Genomic DNA, 25,282 nt, shown 5'->3' with positions numbered 1-25,282 from the left:
CGACTTGTACTGTTTCAGTACAAGTCCACTTCACACTGCTTCAGTTGTGAGTGGTGCCTCACGTTATTTCACGTACACTAGTACGTGCAGAGGAAGACTTCTCTTTAAGGTAACTAGCTTAAAGAGGGTAAAATGAAAACTATAATAATATAATTAAGTGTCCCTTTTTCTATCTTTGTAAATTCTAACTTAATTATAATCTAATACTAAACATGTAATTGAATTCTTATCTCTATCCTATCTGCAACTCTCTCTTTGATGACTCCTACAGCTGATTAGTCTGCGGAATAAATAGATCAAATGGTACCTTTTCATGGATAAGAATTCTGAATATTACTATAGAAAGTAATATCCTGCAAATATTATCCACCTTTTAGATAATATATTAATTAACAACCTTTAAGTGTTAATTTCATGTAACTATACACCCCGTTACATTCCGTGAATCAGTGTATGTCGACTAGTACCGGTATCAGTACTAGCAAAGGGTGCCGTTTCAATAAGCTTGAAAATTACGAGTGGATATTCGTTAAACTAAGAAAGTAATCGGGCAGAGTGCAACAGTAGCCGCAAGATTTATCGACAATTATTAAATGAAAGGGGCGAATGAATCAATTCAGCAGATTGTGAATAAATTTGTTGCCCTAAGTGAGCGAAGGGTATTATTTTAGGAAGTTTTGGCGACAATTGAACACACATTCAATTTAACTCACTCCAATAACAACTCCGTGAAGTGGCGCGAATTTGCATGCACATGCACACAACAGAGTTACGAAACCAACAGGTGCAGGTCGAAGTGACTGCACGATTTTTCTATCGTCACGCTGCCTGATTTATAAAAATCCGTGTTTTAACAACGAAATTGACAAGGCAAGACGAACATCTTCACGTGGACATCAAGATTTGGAATGTAATATGTACTTATCTCTACTTACTCAACGCTAAAGGTCGGTCATTCTCCTTCAATTATGCAGTCTGGGCAGCAGAAGCTGTTGTATTCGTACTTGAAGTACTCTTTATTGACGGCTCGGACATCCCGGGTGAGCTTTTCGTCGATGTTGTGGAGTCACGGGTGCTAGTGACGCTGGAAGCGCGTCTCTTCTTCTCCAGCTTGTTTGCTGCTTTGACTTCGCGAACTCCGCTCGCTACATTTGATGCAGCACCAGCAAAACCACCGACCACGTATCCACTAGCTGCAACACCACTCGCAAGCAGGACGCCCCCACCTGTCACAATGGCCTGTAGGCCAACAGAATCAACTGCAATTAGCCTTCGCACATTCTTAAATACATGAAAAGGGCCAACGTACCGCAACAGGAGCAGCAACAGCACCAATTGTAGCTTTTCTCAGTCCCCCTATGAAAGTCGGCGTGGGCTTCTGATTCACGGCCACAATCGCTGCCTTCTGGTCTCCATGGTCACCAGGTCCATCGACAATAGGAGCGACAACTACATCTCCTTCGCGCTCATTTCCTCGTTTGTGATCCTTGTGCTTGCGCGCGGCATTGACCCCGGCCTCGCTCATTTCTTTTATGCCTGACGCGACATTAAAAACCATAGCGCCAGCTCCTGTGAAAAGAAGCGCGCACCCTATTAATTCGAACCCCAAAAATGTGCGCCACCACTCCATTAAACTCACCAGCCACGACCGATGCCGCACTTAACAACACCCCACCCACAATCGACTTGCCGCCGTAGAGAATTCCTTTTGCAGGCGCGTACACTGCCCCGCCGGCCGCACGCTTCAAGCCTTTAGAGCGGTTTGGAGCATCAGGATCCATCGCCTCACCATAGCGGAAAAAGTTTTCAAAAATCTCCATGGCCCGCTCCTTGGTCATTGGCTGCGCACCGTCCTCAAGTCCTTCTTTGCCATAGATATCATCTTAAAATCGTGCCATCAGAATAAAGCAGTAAGTACCGGCAACCGCGCGAACAAAAATAATAAGGGCGCAAGCGTACATATTTTGCGCGTGTCATTGTCGGAAAGAACATTGTATGCTTCGCCTACGATCTTAAAATTAGCCTCCGCCGTGAGCTTATCCGCGGGATTCTTGTCCGGATGGTACTTAATGGCCAATTTGCGGTAGCTAAAGCATATCGGTGTTAGAATTCCTGTCCATAGTTTCGTCATGAACACGTACGCAGTCTTGATTTCTTTAGCTGTTGCGGAGCGCGCGACACCTAAATTTTCGTAGTAGTCGTTAGAGGTGAGGCTAGCCATGTTTGAATGACACGGTGCTGTGATTTTTTTTTGCTCGAACAGTGGAAGAGGAAAGTTTTAAGTCTTTTCAAACTATTTCTGTATTTTTTTCATTAATGAAAAAATTACGAGTCTCATAGGCCGAACCCTTCATGCAGCAGGCGTGAAAGGCAACTTTTAAATGTCGTAATCACACTTTCTTCGCCTTGGTTGCTCTTAATACATTGCCGGCCACTTGATTAATTTCATTGCAATTAAACTGTAATATACGATTAAGAGCCTTGGGATCTTATCAACACTTCCTAATTGCTGCCGCTATGACCGTAAATGATCCAACAAAACGTGGGCGCGATGTGGTCTTAAAAACTGCAAAAACCAAGTTTGTAGGTACGTTTTTAGTATTTAGCAAACTTCGTCTGCGACCGCATAAGAATCATTTACAACTTCTGCTTTTGGCCTCCGCTTGTTATTTCTGTTTGTCTTGGCTATCAGCCATTGTTCACGCACATGTCTTAAGACGCTAAATCGCGTTGCGAGAAAATCGCTTACTTGTTTCCGCACATGTCTTAAGACGCTAAATCGCGTTGACAGAAAATCGCTTACTTGTTTCCGAACGGAAACAGGGCTGACATCAGCAAGCCTGTCGGCTAATTCTCCCCCACCAAGCTCTGAACAACGTAGTGATATCGTTAACGGAATGCGTGGGTGTGTGAGACCGTTTACGTAGAACGGAGTATAGCCGGTAGATGCAGGTATAGCGTTATTTAACGCACACTCCACTGCTGGGAGCGATATGCTCCAGCGCTTTGGTGTCTCGGCACACACTGCGCAGAACGTCATCAATGACGCAATTGACATGTCCAGTCTGACCATCGATCTGCGAATGGTCGGCTGTGGACATGTACAATCGGGTGCCAAGGACTCGGAGCTTCGATTTCCAGAATTTACCCGGGAAACAGGGGTCCGATCAGAGACAATGGCTTCAGGCAAACCGTTTGTAGAAAGACGTAAACAGCGTTGCTGTGCCTCACCATCAATGGTATCCGCCAAAGCTATTAAATGAACAATTTTGCTCAACCGGTCAACATATCACGATGCCGGTGTTACCCGCCGAATCTTTCGGTAGGCGAAACACAAAATGCATACTTATGGACCACCAACACCTTATGGAAACAGGCTGGCCAGTGGCGCAGCAGCATGATCCGAGGGAAAATACAACCCGCTGGCAATTTTCGCATGCGCGAGCGTATGCGCTTCCCCATTTGTAAAGCTTGGGCCAATAATAAATCTGGCTTAATGATCCGTACGTCTTTTTTCTTCTGAATGACCACTAAGTACAATATCATGTGCCTCATAGAGGATTCGATACTTTAAAATCTCATCATGAGTAACAACGAAGCGCGGCGTATCCGCAGCATCCTGCAATAAGGCAACAGGCCGTTGCCGATAGAGAATCGATGTAAGCTCGCAAATGTGCCGACACTTAATGTCCGACTTAGTGCTCTTAAGAGCTCATAGCAGAGCTACACACTGGTCATCCTGGGCGTACGCCGAACGGAATAATTCAGTAATGGGTGACGTTATAGTCGTTAAATGAAAGAGCTCATAATCCAGCCTGTGTGATAACGCATCAGCCAAAGCATTCTGCTTGCCAGGCTTATACTTCACTTTAAAATTGTATTCGGCGAAAAAGGATAGCCATCGGGCCATTCTCTGTGAGAGAATGAGCGACTTAGATGCACAAATGGCTTAGATCCTAGCAGATGAACTCTGATTTGACAAGAGCATACTTCATTGCAAGTAACTGTTTGTCATGTACTGGGTAGTTCTTTTCCACAGCTTCAAGCTGTCCATACTCGAACGCAATGACACATCATTATCTGTATGTAACAGAGCACTGCAGATGGCAAATTTGATGTGTCACACACGACACCGAAAGGCCAATTTAGATTTGGCAGAGCCAGAATCGGAGCATGGATACGACTATCTTTAACTGCTTGAACGGTATGATGCTCTGTGCTAGTCCAGCACCAATCTGTATCCTTTTTAAGGAGATTAAATAACGGCCTAGCCATATCAGTGTAAATTTCGCTATATTTGTGTAAATATTTGGCGAGAACCAACCACTTACGCAAATTCTTTTGGTTCTTAGGAACCAACCAATCTACTAAGGCTTTTACCTTAGCGGGATCCGCTCTAAGGCCTCGCTCCCCAGTGAAGCAAGGAAATTTCTTCTGCGCCAAAAATGAATAGATGCATTGGCCTCTAATTTAGAAGCCGAAACATCTAAATGCACTTTTGGCGCAGAAGTAATTATCTTCTTGGGATGCTTATACATAGGAGCACTGCTCGCAACGGTCTATGTGGTTTTCCGTATCCGTATGGCCCTGTTCCGCACTATTATGGACAAATATGTCATCAAACTAGGTATGTGCATACCCTCGCGGAGAGCGGACTAGTTGCGTCACTAGACGATTAAATGTTGCTTGGGCGTTGAAAAGCCTTTGTGGTAAAACCAACCACTCCCATAGCATACCGCTTGGGGCCGTAAACGCTGTAAGCGGGATATCGCTAGCTCGCATTAGCAGTTGGTGATACAGATCGACTAAGTCAAGTGCACTGTACATTGTACATCCCGCCATATTGCTCTAAAGAACATCCTTTCTAGGAATGGAGATTTGTGCTGGTATAGTAGCAGCATTAAGCTTATTAGAAGTATGTACAATGCGCCATTTACCATTTGGCTTTTTCGACACAAAATGTCAGAGTCGAATGGGGAGATCTGCTCTCTCGTACCATTCCAGCCTCGTGCTTAGCACGGAAGAAATCGTCAATGACGTCACACTGTTCTTTTAATAAAGGCCACTGTAGTATTTAGTTCCAGGAACCAAGTCAATTTCACGGAGAACACCTCAACCTGGAGATTAAACCGATGGTGAATTGGTACAACCACATCTTAAAATTCCTCAAGTAAGGGTTAGAATGGATCCTTGGGATCTTTAAGGATCAATGATCCACTCCGAGCACTAAGTGCAGCTTTTGTGACATCCAGGACAGCTTTATTTAGAAGCGACGATGAGTTTACTCAATATTTGGTCGAATAATTACCATCTCAGATAGGTCACGAGCCTTTTTAGGCTCGGCCGAACTCATCACCAGAAATTTCGTTAAGCTCTAAAAGAGCATATAACGAAGGGATTGCCTCAAGGCTAACTTTTATTTTGATGTTACCGCTCACATTACCATAAACATGCGTACGCAACTGCTCGCACGTACAACTCTGTGACGTTATAGACGCTTCGTGTTTCTGCTGTCTCGGAGTCGAAACATTACGCCTCGTAGAGGCCGGGACATCCACGTTTCTAAGCTTCCAGCCTGTACCAGAGTTGGTATACAATCCGACATTCGACGAGGAATTATGTAACTTAGATCCTTGTCCAGTGACTGTTTACGTGTCACTTCTCGTGCGTTAAAAGGGTTTGACAGAATTGCCCTGGTAACTTGCCAACAGTGTTAAAACGGACATGTCACCTCGACCGACCACACTCGGTGGACTAAGACGTGCCACTTCACGTATCTCACGGATATTACACCCTTGATGACTCGGCCGTAGGCCTACAATGCTTTCAGCAATACGATTCGTTATTGCAACGAGTGTCACTCGACGGAGAACGTGCCGTTTCACCCCCTTTTAGCCGGGCTCAAGATTAATATTTTCAACATTGGAGTTAACGTTCTCAGACATTCCAATGTCTAGCACACTGACAGATTCTGTCAGTGGCTCGCGCCAGTAGCGCTTTTGTTGCAAAGTAAAGGGTGGTGGGTTTATGACTCCTCAAACTTTTGCTATAAACATTGCGCGTTGCGCCTAAGGTTTTAGACCTCCAATCAATATATGGCTCATGGCGCTCAATCCAGGCCATACCATAAATAAGATCATATCTCGAATCCAAATAAAGGATGAGACAGCGTTCCATACCCTAAGTCAATTAGAATTGACCATAGCTTATCAAAGCCACTTCACAGTCGCCTGACAAGCCAGGCTTGTACTCCGTGCCATTGCGCCCGAGCTATTGGGACTAAGTCCTGTTTACTCTCACTTCCTAGAGGTTCAACAGAGCCTAAACCTTCCCGAGTAGGGCACACCACACCTACTGGCTATCGACGTTCTCCCGCACGGTACCAGATTTTTGGTATAAGTCGGGATTGTTGCTCTTTCGAGCTTTGCAAGCGTTGTGTAGGGGACTAGCCGGGCGTAAGTGTTTCGTGCTTCCGCACAAATATCTGCTGAAGTTTTATGCTGTTCCACAGTTTGAAGTGCTATTCTTCCTCCTCAACGAGGCTTAGATCCATATGTTCCGGTTTATTAGACGATCATTATGTGCTCGAAGAGCTAATAGGTGTAACGGGTGTGCAAACACGAGCTTTTAATGACGTAACCAGCGCGTAGCGCTATGGCAACTGCCTTTTTGAAAGTTACAGGATGGGATCGGAACAATTTTGAGACCCCCCCCCCTCATTGAGACCCCCCATGAAGACGGTTACTACAATTGCTTCTTGCCCCGGGTCTTGACGCATAGCGGCAATGAGAATTCTTAGCGGTTCGTTTACCCTGACGAGTCGCTATGAGTCGTGATCGCGTACGAAAGCCTGATAAAGAGGTGCAAACTTTCGCCATTCTGTTAGGAACATGGCAGAGCCTATAGACATCTCGATCTGATTGATTCAAAAAGGAGGTTCTCTCTCTCTTTACCCTCGAATGTCTTAACATTGACAACAAGAAGGCGAGTTTTAGGCTCTGAATTAGGCATAGAAATGTACCGAGTCGGCATAGATGCTGCTAAGTGGTACTGGACCTGTCCGATAAGGAAGGATTCGTATTGCATAAAGGCTTCAAGCCTTGCATCCAGAGCCTCTGGTTTCTGGGACATGATGAAATCAATGTGTTCTAGCCCAAACAAGGTTTTGCGCGTTTCGCTCCTGACGTTCTGAAAAGGAACCCATTTCAGCAGAGGCTTAGTCGTATAAAGACCCTAAGGCGTAGATTGACTACGAGTGCTACCAGGTGTAGCGGAGCTACCCATCTCCTGAAGTCAGAGAAAGACTTATAGACTCAGAGAGTCACTTAAATTTATAGAACTAATAGTTTTAACAGCTCAGTGAGCTGATGAAGCTCATAAAGCTTAACGAATCCTAGTTCAATGGATTCCGGGTTCGTAGAACCAAGTGGCAACTAGTGCCCGAGAGTGAATACCTTAGAAAGGTTTCTCTCTCTCGTAGATCAATGCGCAAGCCTTAGGAAGGCATAGGCACAGACGCTGTAAGATCAAAAGCGGAACTGAATTTTACTAAATTATTTAAATTGAAAATGTTACCCAACCTAAATTAAAACCGCCAGATTTATATTTGGCGGCTACCACATAGGTTATGGGAATTTAGTGATTAACTATTTTAGAATAGAATAAAATAGTACTTTCCATAAAATGTAAATGTGCTACAACAAGGGTCAACCAACCGAAGTGTGCCTACTGCGTCTAAGGTGCCTTGTTGAAGCTTGCGCATTGATCTACAAGAGAAAGGAACCTTTCTAAATTAGATACTCTCGGGCACTAGATGCGACTTGTTCCCCGTTTCACTAACTAAGTACAGCGCCTCCTTGCGCATCACTATGTAAAGCGCCTCTTTGCGCACTGCCTAATCGTGCCTTGTAACGATTGGCGGGTTGAATAAACTCAAGTCAACCAATCAACAGACTAATGTCTTGTGGGGTGCGTCAAAACTATCAAATTTATTAATTTCAAAATAATGAGTCAAAATTGATGAAGGATACAATTTTGTACTGCGTTATGTATTTCCTTTTATAGAAAAAATACTAGTTATTATTCCGCGTAAAGAAATAATATTTATGTAACGGGACACCCCATTGTATCACCCCTTTAACCAATGGTCAGTATAGTGGCTGATGTAGAGTGATAGAGAGTACTGTTGTGTATCTCTCGGTAAATTAATTCTTGTAGAATTTGTTTTGATTCCAACTTTTGATTGCGCATGGTGTCAAAGCCCGTGCGCATAGCCTGTGAGGCCGCAAAGCCAGCAGCTACACGATTCAGTGTAGCTGGTAGTGATGCAAATGTTTCAGTAGACACTCATGCATCTACTGTGAAGAGCTCGTCACCACCTCATAACGCTACATGATAAGGTGAATTTTTAAGCTCCAATTGAGGGCGACTGCTACGAGTCGAAGTAATCGTTGGACTCAAGAGCGAATGTCAAGACCTCCGATCCGTGTCTGCCAAACCTAAGATTTCGACGTGACAACCCAAGTGGTAATGGCGACATTGTTTAACTGATCAGACCCTTCTGGTGGGATTCATCTTGTGACGACTCAATGGACGACGATAACTCTGGTGATGCCTAAATGCATTACAAGAGCGAAGTGATCGTAAAGGTCACTCCGAAGAGAGTGCTACTGGTGGTACTAGCACGCATAACTAGGGACGGGGTGATCTTAAAGATCTGTTGATTCAATCAACACTGGAGAAGATTAACTCATCAATAGCGATAAGGCTATTGATAATTTTAATAAGACATTGTTAAGGTACTCTGCAAGAGAAAACAATAATACTAGTGAGAACAATGATGCTCTCACTAAAGAGAGGAGAATGATATCTCTAGGGCGCACCGGGCGCGCAGAAAACAAACAAGACCGAGTCAGCAGGAAAATTTCTGCTGGCTCGAGAAGTAGTGTTCGTACAAAATTCCATCGCTTATGCGGTAAACCGACCGAAACGGAACTCTGACAAAAATTAAAAAGCAAACGTTATATTCTAGTCCTACTGTCAACGGTATATCTACCTAAATATGTAGTGACAATGTGGGAAGAGATAAATTACTGCCCAGGTCTGCACCGCCAAAACAATGCGAACGCATCCTACGTCTTACGTTGGACATTTCGCCCAGGCTTTTTTCGGTTTGAATAAAAATCGGCACGGTCTAAAGCATCTGCTAAAGACTGATGGCCGCGAGTCAACATCTGATGATCTATGGACATAGTCTGGCTCACACGATCTAGACGTTCTACTTCATCCTTCAAGGATAATATCTCGTGACGATCTACCACCAGTTCTTCTAATGCGTCCGTTTGTTAGCCAGTTGTTCAACCGCAACTTGCACGCGGTTACGCAACTCTTCGCTAAAAACACTGTCGAACGTTGTCGCCACCTCGCGACAACGAACTATCATGATAAACGTCCTCCCGTTAATCGAAGAACGTGATCCAAATCACGATGATGACTCGGGGTTTGGCACGTGAGTCGAACTCTTTTTTTCCTCCTCCACATCCTTTGTCAAATTCGAGGGTTAAAAAGCATTGTCTAGTTGAAATCTTTTCGAACCACCGCGAGGTTGAGGGAGTTTGAACGATTTTTTTCGTTCATTGGCGAGATATCCACCCTCGCATGATAGCTGGGAACCTCGTTCCCAACTAAATAGTGGACGTCCCGGGTGTCGATCGACGAGACCCATCCTCTTCCTTAGAGGGTCCATCGGAGTTCGAGCTTTCCGCGCTCGTTAAGGATTGTAGGCTTATAATCTCTTTGCGCATCTCTTCTGAGATACGCGTCCTTCAATAAGGGTCCTTAAAGGAGTAGTCCTTTTTGGGGGCATGGACTACACCCTTGAAGCAGCAGGGACATTAGTCTCCGCACTAGAAGCAAGGCAAGCCTGCCTTTCTGGACAAACGGTGAGGCTTGTAGCCTGCACCGACTACGGTTCGTTCCTCGAAAAGGTCACGGAAAGATCCAGCTTGTATGGCTTGGCTCGCGGCCTAGGCATTGCACATTCTGTACAAATGCTTCCCAAGCTTGAAACAAAGGAGTAACATATTTTGCACGCTTGCATACCATCAATGCCGGAAAAGGCATCGACAAAAATTCCGCTTCGTGCTTACGAGACTTATGAGTTCTATATGAGTCGAAAAACGGCACTTTAAAGTGTTCGTTGGTCATACCGGACAACCAATTGATTGTTCGTAAAGGGCAACCAGGGTTTCTTTCGAGAGTGAACCACAACGCATTGCGGTCCTTCTGAGTTGGTTTATGCTGGCATTCAAGCTAGCATTACCATCGGAGTTAGCTATCATTCGCAGTGACTGTTGTGTCGATTCGTAATACGCAAGAGCTCAATTGTTCTTTGCTCAAGCGATGCCCCCCCTCCTTTAATTAGAGACACAGTCAAATAAAGTACGCATAATAAGATAGCGTAAACTAATTTTGAAAATGGTATGCTTGTTGATGCATGCACCGAATTGCTGATGACAAATTTTGCCATCGACAAGAACTTCGTCCAGCTCATAATTAATTGGACGTACCTCAAAGAAATTCTCCGAAGATACGATTCGAATGTTCTGTATGACCATCTATTTCTGGATGGTCAGAAGTTAACATTATCGTATGTGTTGCAGATTGCCAAACCTCCGCCGTAAGCCGGAGGTCTCGATCGGAAACCAGTTCACGGGATAACCATGGAGTCGAAATGTCGTTACAATAACGACACGAGGACAGCCTTCGGCTGTGATCGACTCCGGGACTGCAGCGAGATGAACGATCTTGCTACAAGAATAATGGTATTCTTGTGATCGTCTTCGTGAAATCCGAAGATGAATGCCTTAGAATCGGACTCTAAACACTTTGTTGGAACAGGTCAAGGTTGTAACGGAGTACGGGATTACGCACTCGGCTTCACCGTTGACAAAATTTGCAAACACGTATGGACTTGCGGACGAATCCTAGACGCGTGGCCAGTAGAAGTTGCTACTTATCGTGAGATAAGTCTTTTAACGTCCATGTTGATTGTTTATTGGTGCATCGTGGCACTCATATATGATGCGTAAACGCAAATATTATGGGTGAAGATGACGACAAGAGGTGTGTCGCCAGCAATGGCTGTGTAATACAGTAAACCATTGCGTGTTGGAAATCGATCCGTTAAGGACCAATACAATTTCGACAATCCTTTTAAGGATTGTTGTGATGTATTTCTAAGGTAATTTATCAGCCCTTCAACAACCTTATCTTCTTGATGAGCTCTTCAAATGTCGTCGAGCTGTGTTGACGGCGGAACACGTACTGTTTACAACGGTGGCCTTATGCACACTGTTGATGTGCGCAGCCGGCTCAAAATCAGGCCGACACGAAAGGGCATCAGCGAAGACGTTAAGTCGTGTTAATTATACTCCACGGAGAAGTTATCTTCCGCGGCGAAAGACAACCATCTCATCATTCTTTGCGAGAGGTGCGGACTGTTTACGGCCGTGCGTAAAAACGCATGGTCCGTATAATAATAAACAGTCTATCTCATTAGAGATAGACCCTAAATTTTGCCAGTGCATATCATCACAAGGAGTTCCTTGTTTTGCACTGGGTAATTGCGATAAGCTGGTTTGAGCTGATGCGACTGGTAGTAGACGACGTGCTCTGCGCTGTCTGTGTCATGTTGCATTTACGCACAGCCGATTACAAACTCGCTGGCGTCACAGACCACATGAAATGGGATCCTTGGTCCGCAATCACCAATATTGGCGATTGTGTCAACCTTTGCTTGATACTCTCAAAGGAACGCTGACAATCAGCGTTCCATGACCACTTTTAAATTTTTTGAAACAAATGAAGATCGATGTACTGTCATTTCGGCATAATTGCGTAAGTACCTGTGTAAGATCGCCTAAGGACGGAATATCCTGTTTACGCATAACGATCTGGTATAATCTAGTCATCAGACCCATTGACAAAAAGTAAGTGTATTTTACATACTATCAATAGTTACGTCTTTTTTACCGGCGTTTGGGCCAGTAACGTTGCAGGGTTCAATCTATTGAACGCAGGCACAATCCACCATCCTCATGTTGCTTTACGCGCACAGAAGGTCGGAGAGCTATGTGGAGAAGTTGATTCCTCACATGGCCTGCTGACAAGCGATCGGAAAAAGAATTTGTGGATTGCTAATGCTTGTTCACGAGGCAATGGCCACTTCTTCATGACACAGTATTTCGAACCTGGCATCAGGTCGATTTCGTGTCGAGTGCCTTTATCAATAAGCAGCTCGCACGGTACGGATACAGGGAATACATCCTTGAATTCGATCAAATTTTTGTAAAAAGGATTTGTCTTTAAAGACTTCCATGATTTGGACGCTAAGCGTTCTTTCCAAGTCTTCTCATCGAGGGCACTTTGTCCATCGATGAGCTGCTGAGAACCCGTTCGTTTTCAAGGAATACTGCTGCCGACCGAATGTCGGCCACGCACTTGTCATCTGCCAAAAGTACGCATCTGCTTGACTTTGCCACTACGCAGATCACGCAAGAACCGTTTCAGCTCTAGCGTTGGCAATTGAGTTATCTCCGAAGTAAATTTTGGAGGAGCTATCAGATCAAGTGTATAAGCGCCTTCACTTAATCCGGTGTTTACTGAGACAATTAATGTCTCAGTTTCCTCTTTGGAGCTTATTTCCAAAGGTACCTGGGAACATTTGATCGCACGTTTCTGGGGACTTATTCCCGCAGAATCTTGAGGACTTGTTCCTTTAAATTTGTTTGGGGAGTATCCTGCCCAACTGCCTCAAGCTGCGGTTGCACAAGTACATCGAGGTATTCTACGATCGCCTCTCCAGTCAATCTAAAATTTTCGAACTGTCTCTTATAGACAGACGTTCAAATTTTCTCGGATGTTGCTTTCGTAGCAAACATCCTTGTTTTGTACCACTCAACTTTCTCGGGTAATCGAACCCTGACGCTGCTTGTTCTTGTGCACAGCCGTGGCGATATTACTCCACAGTGTGATGGGTTACACCCACTGAGGTCTCGTGCAGTCGTGCAAGCAACCGAACCACAAGTGATGCCATCGCACTCACTCATAGGACATCCACACGCTTGTGGACGCTCCAACACGTTTATCGGATGGCTATCGGATGAATGAGAGGCAGGCATCGTCACGGCTTGATGCTGCCAGTTTATGCATGGCTCGTACATTCTGAGCCATGGCAACCGAAGGATGACATCAAATTTGTCATATAAATCCAGTACGATGAAATTATCACTGTAGTATTTACTCTTTGACGTGTATTGAATACTAGCTACACGTTTCTCTACTGCTCCAGATGCACCTGTTGCTAGGCCACTGTCATCGTTGTTAGAGATATATCGCGCTCAATGAATTTGAGTCTGCCATCTTCTAGCGTATGGCGTCAAATAAAATTGTTCGACGCCCCACAATCGACTAGGGACTCAAGTGGCAATTTATTTGCCACTACAATTGTCAAGGTGATGAGGTGAATCGCAACACCCGGGGCAGTTACACAATTTTTGTGTGTGAGGAGCAACTTTCGTCAAATGGCCTGTGATTTTTTTTTACGTTGCTGGATCGGTAGGGCGCCCCACATCTACTGACCCCGACCGTTCTCTTACATTCCGCCTCGCCGTTGCAATTTCGCAACAGCGTCGGATCCGCGTCCTCCGCTGTTCCTAGCGGATGATCGATCGTTTCGCTCAGTGTTTCTAGGCACTGAGCGTGGAGCACTACACTCATAGGCGTAGTGGTCCGTCTTTTATCAACGATCGCATTTTTGCCATCGGTTGTGACTTGAAGAGCGAGGTTTCTCGCTCTCCACCACGGGAGGTCCATGGATTCTTCTCGGAGGAGAATAAGCTCCAGAGTGGACGAAAGCTTGTTTAAGGCGGAAGTCCTACTGCCTGCTCCGCTATTAGTCTAGCGTCTCTAATTCGAGCCGGAATAGGTGGGTCTTGACAGGACCGTCTGCAAGACCCTTGATAAATACAGTGTCCTGTGCGTGGGAGTTGTCCTTCGAAACCTTGATAAATACAGTAACCTGTGTGTGTTTATCAATCGGTGACTCACGATACAACTGACCAGGTATCGTGTATGTTGGGCATAAACGTGAAGGTCACGCTTGTCTTGCTTCAAATCGAGGTGCCTGCCTCGAGCTATGCATTCGGTACGTGGCGGCTAAATGTTTGCCTGAGCCACCTCACACAATCCAATAATTAATGGGTCGTGAAGCTTGAGCCCTTAGCCCAAGATTTGCCACGTCCGGCTAAGTTGGTCATGCCAAATTTCACTTTCGCCGCATCATAATTGATAGGACGAGCTTCGATGGTATCGTCTAATTCGACGAACCATAATAAAAAAAGTCACCTTTGACTGCGTTAAACATTAATATTTCTATCCTTAAGCTCTCGGATCGACGCGAAAGCGTCGCCCGCTAGCAGCATATCAACAGTTCCAACTGTCGTGAGCCTTTCTGGCGAAGCAAGTCTTAATTTTCTTGGTCCCGTCGAGATTTTGACGTATGAACTCGGATATAGCTAAATGTTGCTCGACTCTTTGTAAAGAGATTCAATTGTGACGAAGTCCTCTTTTTAAAACCCGCACCCCTCATTACACTATAAGAAATTACGGCTAAAGGACCCCCTCCCACCCAACTATTCCACACCTTCGGTGCGGGTTGTCAAGTCGGCCATCCATTTGATGGTTGCTCGTCTGCCTATTAGCCTACCTCTTGCGATGTTTCATCGTACCTCCCTTCGCGGGTATCGATCCACGTACCTCCCGGCCGTTTCAGTGCTTAACCACTCGGCGCGCTGAGGTCGGTTTTTGGGCCCCACCCTGGCGCAGTGGTCAAGGACTGTCATGTCGACTCAAAGGTAACGGATTCAAACCCCGCTTTTACCAATAACAGCAAATGCAGCAGCCTTTCCGATACTCCAGGGCCCCCGGGTATCGTTAAGCACAGATAAGCCCTAGGGTTGGAATTAAAAATCAGAATAAAAAAATGAAAGAAAATCAGATTAAAAAGGATGAGTTGTAGAATATCTTAGCCAAAGCAGAGTTGGTATACGTTGTGTTAACGACAAATAATCGACCGACTTTCAACTGAGGTCGGTGCTTAACTTCACAGAACAGACAATATATGGTGTTTTCAGCCTAAAATAACCGTCTTCTCTAATCTGTTTGTAGAGCGAACAACATAACGCTAACGGCTGGCCTGCCTACGGCCGAACTCATGCGTTCGATGCATTCCATTAAAGGTTTCTAAAAAAAGTGAACATATCACGCCTTGCGTGATAGCCTTCATGAGGGGCTTTAAAGCCCTCCTCCATTATCGAACATGACCATGTTAAATGGAACGTGCGTAGGCCGTTAAACCAACTAAATAGTGCTAGCAGGTGAAACAGGGCACCTTTATCTAGTACTGATAACAGTACTAGTTTACCTACACTGATTACAGTAAAGGTGGGGCGCCTCGATTACTTCACGTCCAGGACGTGTAGAGGAAGGTTCTATGCAGCTAAGAAATCTTAGCTGCTAAGAGTAAATTCTAAGGCTTTGTAATAGGAAAAAAGTAAAATTGTATTAATAAATTAATTTCTTTATAACGATCTTTTATCTACTGGCATTAATTAATTAACAACTGACTATGCAATGCGCCTCCTTGCGTGATGCCTAATAGTGTCTTGCATATTGGCGGGGTTGATTAAATTTATACCAACCATTCAATGGAACTAATGTCTTATTGCAATATTGTAATTAAAATTTGGTAATATTGGAACTATTAAGTCAAAATCAATAAAATATAATACTTGGGAGCTTGTAACGGGGTGTCCCGCTACATAAATATTTTTTTTAATAAGAGGAATAATAAATAAAGAAGAACAAAATTATTATCTAATTAATGATTTGACTAAAAAGTTCTAATATTACCAAACTTGGTAATATGACCCAATAAAACATCAGCTTTATTAATTGGTTGATTTAAGTTCAAAATCAACCCCGCCAATCGTTATAAGACACGATTGTGCTGTGCGCAAGTAGGCACCATGGACAATTTGTTACTTATATAATGAAGTCAGTAGTATAGAGAAGATCGTACGTTGGAACTTAATATGTAAATATAGTTTTCTCTATTCGAAAGCTTAGAAAAAACTTTGGTAGCTAAGCTTTCTTAGCTACCTTTAATCTTCCTCGCACGTCAGTGTACTTGAAGTATTCGAGGCGCCCCACCTTCACTGAATCAGTGTAGGTTGACGAGTACTGTTATCAGTACTAGCAAAGGGTGCCCGTTGCACCTGGTAGCACTTCGTAGTCCGTTCAACAGCCCACGCACGTTCCATCAATTATGGTCATGATAAGTGATGTAGGACGGAATTTTCAAGCCCCTAAAAAAGTCTATCACGCAGCGCGTGAAAGGTCCGCTTATTTGAGTGTCCTGAACTGGAGAGTGGTCGAATGCATGAGTTCGGTCGTAGGCAGGACAGCCGTTAGCGCAACGTTGTTCACTCTGTAAAGAGACAAGCAACACTAGGTTATAGCCTAATTCATACGACAAAACCTCGACGAAGCCCAAGCAAATGAAGCCTTGATTCACCAGCAAGGCTCTCAACAGTTGGAACTGTTGAGACAGCAGCATTTACAAGCTGCTAGCGGACCGACGCTTCCGTGTCGAGCCAAAAGCTTAAAGATAAAAATCTTAAAGTTCAAGGCAGTCGAAGAAAACTCCCACACACAGGTTACTGTATTTATCAAGGGTTCGAACGGCGACTTCCACGCACGGGTTACTATATTTATCAAGGGTCTTGCAGACGGTCCTGTCAAGACCCACCTGTTCCGGCTCGAATTAGAGACGCTAGACTAATAGCGGAGCAGGCAGGAGGACTTCCGCCTTAAACAAGCTTTCGTCCACTCTGGAGCTTATTCTCCTCCGAGAAGAATCCATGGACCTCCCGTGGTGGAGAGCGAGAAACCTCGCTCTTCAAGTCACAACCGATGGCAAAAATGCGATCGTTGATAAAAACACGGACCACTACGCCTATGAGTGTAGTGCTCCACGCTCAGTGCCTAGAAACACTGAGCGAAACGATCGATCATCCGCTAGGAACAGCGGAGGACGCGGATCCGACGCTGTTGCGAAATTGCAACGGCGAGGCGGAATGTAAGAGAACGGTCGGGGTCAGTAGATGTGGGGCGCCCTACCGATCCAGCAACGTAAAAAAAAATCACAGGCCATTTGACGAAAGTTGCTCCTCACACACAAAAATTGTGTAACTGCCCCGGGTGTTGCGATTCACCTCATCACCTTGACAATTGTAGTGGCAAATAAATTGCCACTTGAGTCCCTAGTCGATTGTGGGGCGTCGAACAATTTTATTTGACGCCATACGCTAGAAGATGGCAGACTCAAATTCATTGAGCGCGATATATCTCTAACAACGATGACAGTGGCCTAGCAACAGGTGCATCTGGAGCAGTAGAGAAACGTGTAGCTAGTATTCAATACACGTCAAAGAGTAAATACTACAGTGATAATTTCATCGTACTGGATTTATATGACAAATTTGATGTCATCCTTCGGTTGCCATGGCTCAGAATGTACGAGCCATGCATAAACTGGCAGCATCAAGCCGTGACGGTGCCTGCCTCTCGTTCATCCGATAGCCATCCGATAAACGTGTCGAAGCGTCCACAAGCGTGTGGATGTCCTATGAGTGAGTGCGATGGCATCACTTGTGGTTCGGTCGCTTGCACGACTGCACGAGACCTCAGTGGGTGTTACCCATCACACTGTGGAGTAATATCGCCACGGCTGTGCACAAGAACAAGCAGCGTCAGGGTTCGATTACCCGAGAAAGTTGAGTGGTACAAAACAAGGATGTTTGCTACGAAAGCAACATCCGAGAAAATTTGAACGCCTGTCTATAAGAGACAGTTCGAAAATTTTAGATTGACTGGAGAGGCGATCGTAGAATACCTCGATGTACTTGTGCAACCGCAGCTTGAGGCAGTTGGGCAGGATACTCCCCAAACAAATTTAAAGGAACAAGTCCTCAAGATTCTGCGGGAATAAGTCCCCAGAAACGTGCGATCAAATGTTCCCAGGTACCTTTGGAAATAAGCTCCAAAGAGGAAACTGAGACATTAATTGTCTCAGTAAACAACGGATTAAGTGAAGGCGCTTATACACTTGATCTGATAGCTCCTCCAAAATTTACTTCGGAGATAACTCAATTGCCAACGCTAGAGCTGAAACGGTTCTTGCGTGATCTGCGTAGTGGCAAAGTCAAGCAGATGCGTACTTTTGGCAGGTGACAAGTGCGTGGCCGACATTCGGTCGGCAGCAGTATTCCTTGAAAACGAACGGGTTCTCAGCAGCTCATCGATGGACAAAGTGCCCTCGATGAGAAGACTTGGAAAGAACGCTTAGCGTCCAAATCATGGAAGTCTTTAAAGACAAATCCTTTTTACAAAAATTTGATCGAATTCAAGGATGTATTCCCTGTATCCGTACCGTGCGAGCTGCTTATTGATAAAGGCACTCGACACGAAATCGACCTGATGCCAGGTTCGAAATACTGTGTCATGAAGAAGTGGCCATTGCCTCGTGAACAAGAATTAGCAATCCACAAATTCTTTTCCGATCGCTTGTCAGCAGGCCATGTGAGGAATCAACTTCTCCACATAGCTCTCCCGACCTTCTGTGCGCGTAAAGCAACATGAGGATGGTGGATTGTGCCTGCGTTCAATAGATTGAACCCTGCAACGTTACTGGCCCAAACGCCGGAAAAAAGACGTAACTATTGACAGTATGTAAAAAACACTTACTTTTTGTCAATGGATCTGATGACTAGATTATACCAGATCGTTATGCATAAACAGGATATTCGTCCTTAGGCGAACTTAAACAGGTACTTACGCAATTATGCCGAAATGACAGTATATCGATCTTCATTTGTTTCAAAAAAATTAAAAGTGGTCATGGAACGCTGATTGTCAGCGTTCTTTTGAGGGTATCAAGCAAAGGTTGACGCAATCGCCAATATTGGTGATTGCGGACCAAGGATCCCATTTCATGTGGTCTGTGACGCCAGCGAGTTTGTAATCGGCTGTGCGTAAATGCAACATGACACAGACAACGCAGAGCACGTCGTCTACTATCAGTCGCATCAGCTCAAACCAGCTTATCGCAATTACCCAGTGCAAAACAAGGAACTCCTTGTGATGATATGCACTGGCAAAATTTAGGGTCTATCTCTAATGAGATAGACTGTTTACTATTATACGGACCATGCATTTTTACGCACGGCCGTAAACAGTCCGCACCTCTCGCAAAGAATGATGAGATGGTTGTCTTTCGCCGCGGAAGATAACTTCTCCGTGGAGTATAATTAACACGACTTAACGTCTTCGCTGATGCCCTTTCGTGTCGGCCTGATTTTGAGCCGGCTGCGCACATCAACAGTGTGCATAAGGCCACCGTTGCAAACAGTACGTGTTCCGCCGTCAACACAGCTCGACGACATTTGAAGAGCTCATCAAGAAGATAAGGTTGTTGAAGGGCTGATAAATTACCTTAGAAATACATCACAACAATCCTCAAAAGGATTGTCGAAATTGTATTGGTCCTTAACGGATCGATTTCCAACACGCAATGGTTTACTGTATTACACAGCCATTGCTGGCGACACACCTCTTGTCGTCATCTTCACCCATAATATTTGCGTTTACGCATCATGTAAAAGCGCCATGATGCACCAATAACTGTTCAACATGGACATGAAAAGACTCATCTCACAATAAGTCGCAACGTCAACTGGTACGCCGTCTTCATTGATGTTTTGGGTAGCCGGCTCAAAATCGAGCCGGCGCAATAAGGGAGCATCAGCGAAGACATTAAGTCGTTCTGGTTTACATTTCACGTAGAAATATTTTGACTTCATGGGTTACGCCGAGAACTGGTCTTAGATCGAGACCCCAGATTCACGGCGAAGTTCTGGCAATCTGTTCAAATCACTCGAAACGCAATCGAAAAAAAATAATTTCTGATCATCCTGAAACCGATGGTCAGACAGAACGTGCATATCGTATCCTCAAAGAGATACTTCGCAGACATGTGCACTCTTTACGAGTTGGAGGGGGGTTTTGCCGATGGTAGAATTTGCCATTAACAATTTAGTGCATGCTTCTACAAAGCAATCACCGTTTTACGTGAATGGCTTACGCCACCCACGTATACCCACCTTGTTTGAGAGTGACATGGAGGAGGGAATCGCTCGGGCAAAGAATAATCTAGCTCTTCGTCATCACACATTGACTCGACAGTCAATGCGAAGGATACCATGTTGATTCAATCAACATTAAAGTGGACAAACTGAGTATGACAATAATGCCATTGCTGACTTTGATAACGAGACGATGAGCCAAAACAATGATACTAGTGATAATAACTCACTAAAGAGGAGATTGATATCTCCGCAGTTCGCACAGCCTCACTGAAAATAAAACTAAAATCAAGTCAGCAGCTGATTTCCTGCTGGCAAGATTAGCAGTGGTCTAGTTCGTACTGGATTCCATTGCTGATGCAATGGATCGACAGAAACGGAACTCTCATAAAAATGAAAGCGCAAACATCTTTTCACTCAATTTTAACGACTTAGTCCTGCTATCTACGGTGAACCTACCAAAACACTAGTGACGAATGTGGGCAGTAATGCCCAGGAAATCGGCCCGTTTCGTGTATTGCACCGCCGAGGCGAAGCGTACACGATCGAGCTGCCTCGTAGGATACGGCACGCATCCTAAGCGTTATGTCGGGTGTCTCCGCCCGTACCATCAATACGAGGCTTCTTCCGATTTCGAATCGCCTGAAACGGTCTAAGTCGTCTGCCAAAGCCTGATGATTCCGAGCTTAAGCATGATAGTCTCGGGACAGAGTCTGGTTCTTACGAATTAGACGATCCACTACATCCTCCAATGATGAGATCTTTTGATGAGCACTCACGAGATCGTTTTGAAGGAACTGATGTGTCCGTTCGTCTGCCAGTTGATCAATCGCAATATGAGCACAGTTTCTCAAATCGTCACGAGAACTAAGTCGACCGTCACGCTACCTCGCGTCGACAGGATCGCTAGCGATTAATTTTCTCCCTTTAAAAATGAAGGGTGTGATTAAAACCACGATGTTGATTCGGATTCGCCTCGTTCAGCGAACCCGATATTTTCCTCCTCCTCTACTTCATTTGACAAATTCGAGTAATGAGAAGCGTTTCCTTAATAAACGCTTCCGAATTACCGTGAGGTGGATGGGGTTCGAACGAGTTATCTTGCTCGTTGGCGAGAGTATCCATACTCGCATGATAGATGGGAACCCTTTTCCAACTAATGATGGACGTTCCCGGTCTTGTTCGACCGTACGACGAGACCCACCATTGGCTTACGAGATTAATCGGAAAACGAGTGGCTCGGGGAGCAAAAAGATTGTAAGCTCTCAATCCCCGCGCATCTCAGAAGAGATGCACATCCAATGAGAGTCTTTAAGGGAGTACGCCTCCCTAATGGGATGAACTGCACCCTTAACGCAGCAAGGACATGCGTATCTCCACGAGAGGCTAGTTGTTCCTGTCTCTCTACACAAACGGTGCAGCTTACAGCGTGCACCGACGGTTTGTTTTTCGAACCGGTCACAAAATCATCCAATTTGTCAAGCCGACCTCGCGGGCTATGCTTTGCACATTCTGTACGAATGCTTCCCAAGCTTGGAACAAATGAGTGACGTCATTTCCCCCTTACATGTGCACCACCGATGCCGGAACAAGGCATCGATGAAAAATTTCGTTTCGTCCCTCACGATTCTTGGGAAGCCTGGATAAGTCAAAAAATGGATTATGGTATCGAACGTTGGTCATGCCAGACCAATGAGTTAGGTTGCCCTTAGAAGGCAACTAAGGCTTATTTTCGGGAGCAGATCGCAAAACATTGCGGTCCCTCTCCCTTTAGCTCATGTTAACGTTGACCCTAACATTACTCTCGAAGTGATCTTACGATCCCTCCGTCCCTGGTGATGCATGCTAGCACTGCCATTTACATGCATACCGAAGTGACCTTTACAAACACTTCGTTCCTAATGATGCATATTGAGACCAAAGAGTTTTAGTCGTCCATTGAGTCATCACAAGATGAATTCGCTCTCAAAGGGTCTGACGAAGTGTCAAACAAATTCGTTATCACCTCTTCGGTTGTCACGTTAGAACCCGTACGTGTTAACGCGGCCTAGGTTGATCTGGAGGCCTTATCAGTTGCCACCGAGTCGGGCAACGACGCCGATTTGGCCCGGTCACCTACAATGGGAGTAGCCAGTGACTTGTCACTGCCACCTGCAATGGGAGTAGCAGGTGACAAATACCAGTCACCTCAAATTGGAGTAGAGGGGACGTATTCCCGACAGTAGAGGAATAACAATTATTATTTTCCACAAGAGGAAAAAAATAAAGAAGTACAAAATTAGTATCTTTATTAATTTTGAGATAAATAGTTCCAATAACACCGAATTTGGTATTATTGAGGCAATGAGACATTAACTCTACTGATTGGTTGATTTAAGCTAAATCAACCCCGGCAATCGTTACAAGACACGATTGTGCGGTGCGCAGGGAGGCGCCATACTTAGTTAGATATTATTATAATAAGTTCAGTAGTAGATAGAAGATCGTAACGTAGGAAACTAACTATACTAATACATTTTTACTTTTTCTTTATTCTAAAGACTTAGACTGGACCTATAAGCTAAAGACTCTCAGCTTAATAGAAACCTTCCTCTGTACTCTTGTGTACGTGAAACTTCGAGGCACCTCATCTACACTGTGATCAGTGTAAGGTTAAGTAGTACTTATCAGTACTCGTGAAAGGTGCCTCGTTACAATGACCGTACTTGTCAACATACACTTTTACAGTAAAAGTATGACGACTCAACTACTTCACGTCCACGACATGCAGAGAAAGGTTTTAAGTAGCTTAAAAGTCTAGCTACTGAAGGTAAATTCTTTGGCTTTGGTATATAGAAAAGGTAAAACTGTATTAATATACAAAGTTCCTACGTAACGATCTTCTAAATACTTAAGACTTTATTATATTAATAGCCAACTATACATGGCGCCTATTGGCGCACCACACAATCACGTCTTGTGACGATTGGCGGGGTTGATTCAAACTTAAATCAATCAATCAATAGAGCTGATGTTTATTGCGTCAATATTACCAAATTTGATAATTTTGGAAATATTAAGTAAGAAAAATAAAGATAGTAACTTGTACTTCTTTATTTGTTTCCTCTCTTACAATATAAAATTATTTTCTCGTATAGAAAATAATATTTATTTTTCATCTTACAGGAAATAGACTTATTGTTTCTCTCATAGAAAAAAATATTTATGTAACGGGGCACCCCTTATATCTTCCGCTTATCCAATAGGAGAAATAGTGGCTGATGTGGAGTGACATATATACTGTTATGTCTTTCCCTGTATAGTTTGCATTGTTGGTTTCTTATTCAAAACTCCAGATTTATTGCAGTATTGATTTTGTTCAAAATCAATAATCTGTGCGCGTAGCTAGCAAGGTCGCAAAGCTGGCAGCTGCACGGACCAGTGCAGACGCTGGTAATGCAAATGAATTTGTAGACGCTAATGCGTCTTATAGGAAATATTACTTATGTAACGGGCACCCCGCTATATCACCCCGCCTTGACCAACAGTCACTATATTGACTGATGTAGGATGACAGGGAAGATTTTTATGTCATTGCCTGTAATTTTTCAGTATTGTTTTTTTTTTATCAAAATACCGATTTTATTTGCATTATTGATTTTGACCGAAGTCAAGATGGCGACGAACAAGTCTTTGCGCGTGGGCCATGAGGCCGCTAAGCTGGCAACTGCACGGATCAGTGTAGCTGTCAGTAAGGCAAATGTTTCAGTAGACGCGAATGCGTCTACTGCGGGGAATACGTTACCTCCTACTCCCATTGGGGGTGACTGGGGTATGTCATTTGGTAATGACATTACAGGTGACGGGGACAAGTCATCTGCTTCACCAATTGTAGGTGACTGGTCCATTTCACCGTCGCCGCCCGACTCAGGTGCGACTGTAAAGGCCGCCGGGTTACCCGAGGCCGAGTCAATTAAACCTTTGGGTTCTAACGTGACTACCAAAGCGGTGCTGACAAGGTCGTTTGACTCGTCGAACCTCTTTGGTGGGGAGTCATCTGATGATGATTTCATGGGCGATGATCACTCTGGTGACGTTAGTGTACGTCACCAAGAAAGATGTGATCAATGGGAAGGTATGGTGCTGGTGGTGTTAGTTATTAGATAATATATTAATTAATAAGCTTTAAGTGTTAATTTCATGTAACGATACACCCGTTACAGCAGTCACAATCATTGATGTGTGGCCAGCAAGAGGTTGCGGGGGTGGGACATCAAAGTTTTGCAACATGCCAAAATTATACATTATGCAGCATTACGATCAAACAATTATCAGAATAGGATATGTGTCAAATATCGTCTGAACAGCAGAAAACGTAAATAGAACAGTCTTACAGTCTTAATCTACTACGTGACTAGATTGAAGCATGCTAAAACTCCGTCGTAAGCTTATGACAATTTCTTTTGAATAACAATGCCTTCAACATCTCTTCATGATACCTTCTCTGCCTCATGGCTAAGATCAAGTGTAGCATATCTCTTCATGATCCCAAGCTTGTGTATACTCGTACGTATAGTATACATGCGTGGTATATATATTTTTATCTATTAATTATTTTGGTATTTTTTTTAATTTCTAATTATCATGTATATTTTTGAGGAGCCGGTATAGTCACACACCCCTTATGGTATAGCCACCCCCCCCGTCTGTCTTGAATGAAAGCGTCAAATATTTTCACTGTATGGTATAGATAGCCACACACCCCTTTTGGTATAGCCACACATCCCTTTTGGTATAGCCACACTCCCTCCCCGTCTGTCTTGAATACAAGCGTCAAATATTACCACTGTATGGTATAGCCACACACCCCTATGGATCTCTAGCCGAGACCAGTTCACGGGGTAACCCGTGGAGTTTGAATACCGTGTCGATAATTTTGGTAGAGCCACACACCCCTTTGGTATAGCCACACTCCCTCCCCGTCTGTCTTGAAAGAAAGCGTCAAATATTTTTACTGTATGGGTCATCCACTGCATCCA

General features: G+C 44.3%; 1 protein-coding gene across 1 annotated transcript; it reads right to left on the bottom strand.

Moving 5' to 3' along the window:
• Positions 1–966: 966 nt before the first annotated feature.
• Positions 967–2,221, bottom strand: CCR75_000699 (uncharacterized protein; the record flags this gene model as incomplete). Its single annotated transcript, XM_067958805.1, has 4 exons — positions 967–1,239; positions 1,310–1,590; positions 1,640–1,882; positions 1,960–2,221. The coding sequence occupies 4 exons, from the start codon at positions 2,219–2,221 to the stop codon at positions 967–969; spliced, it is 1,059 nt and encodes a 352-aa protein (XP_067815115.1).
• Positions 2,222–25,282: the final 23,061 nt, after the last annotated feature.

Source organism: Bremia lactucae, linkage group LG1 (assembly GCF_004359215.1).
Source record: "Bremia lactucae strain SF5 linkage group LG1, whole genome shotgun sequence".
Lineage (NCBI taxonomy): Eukaryota > Oomycota > Peronosporomycetes > Peronosporales > Peronosporaceae > Bremia > Bremia lactucae.
The sequence above is the reverse complement of the archived record's forward strand: the minus strand, read 5'-3'. Positions and strand labels throughout refer to the sequence as shown.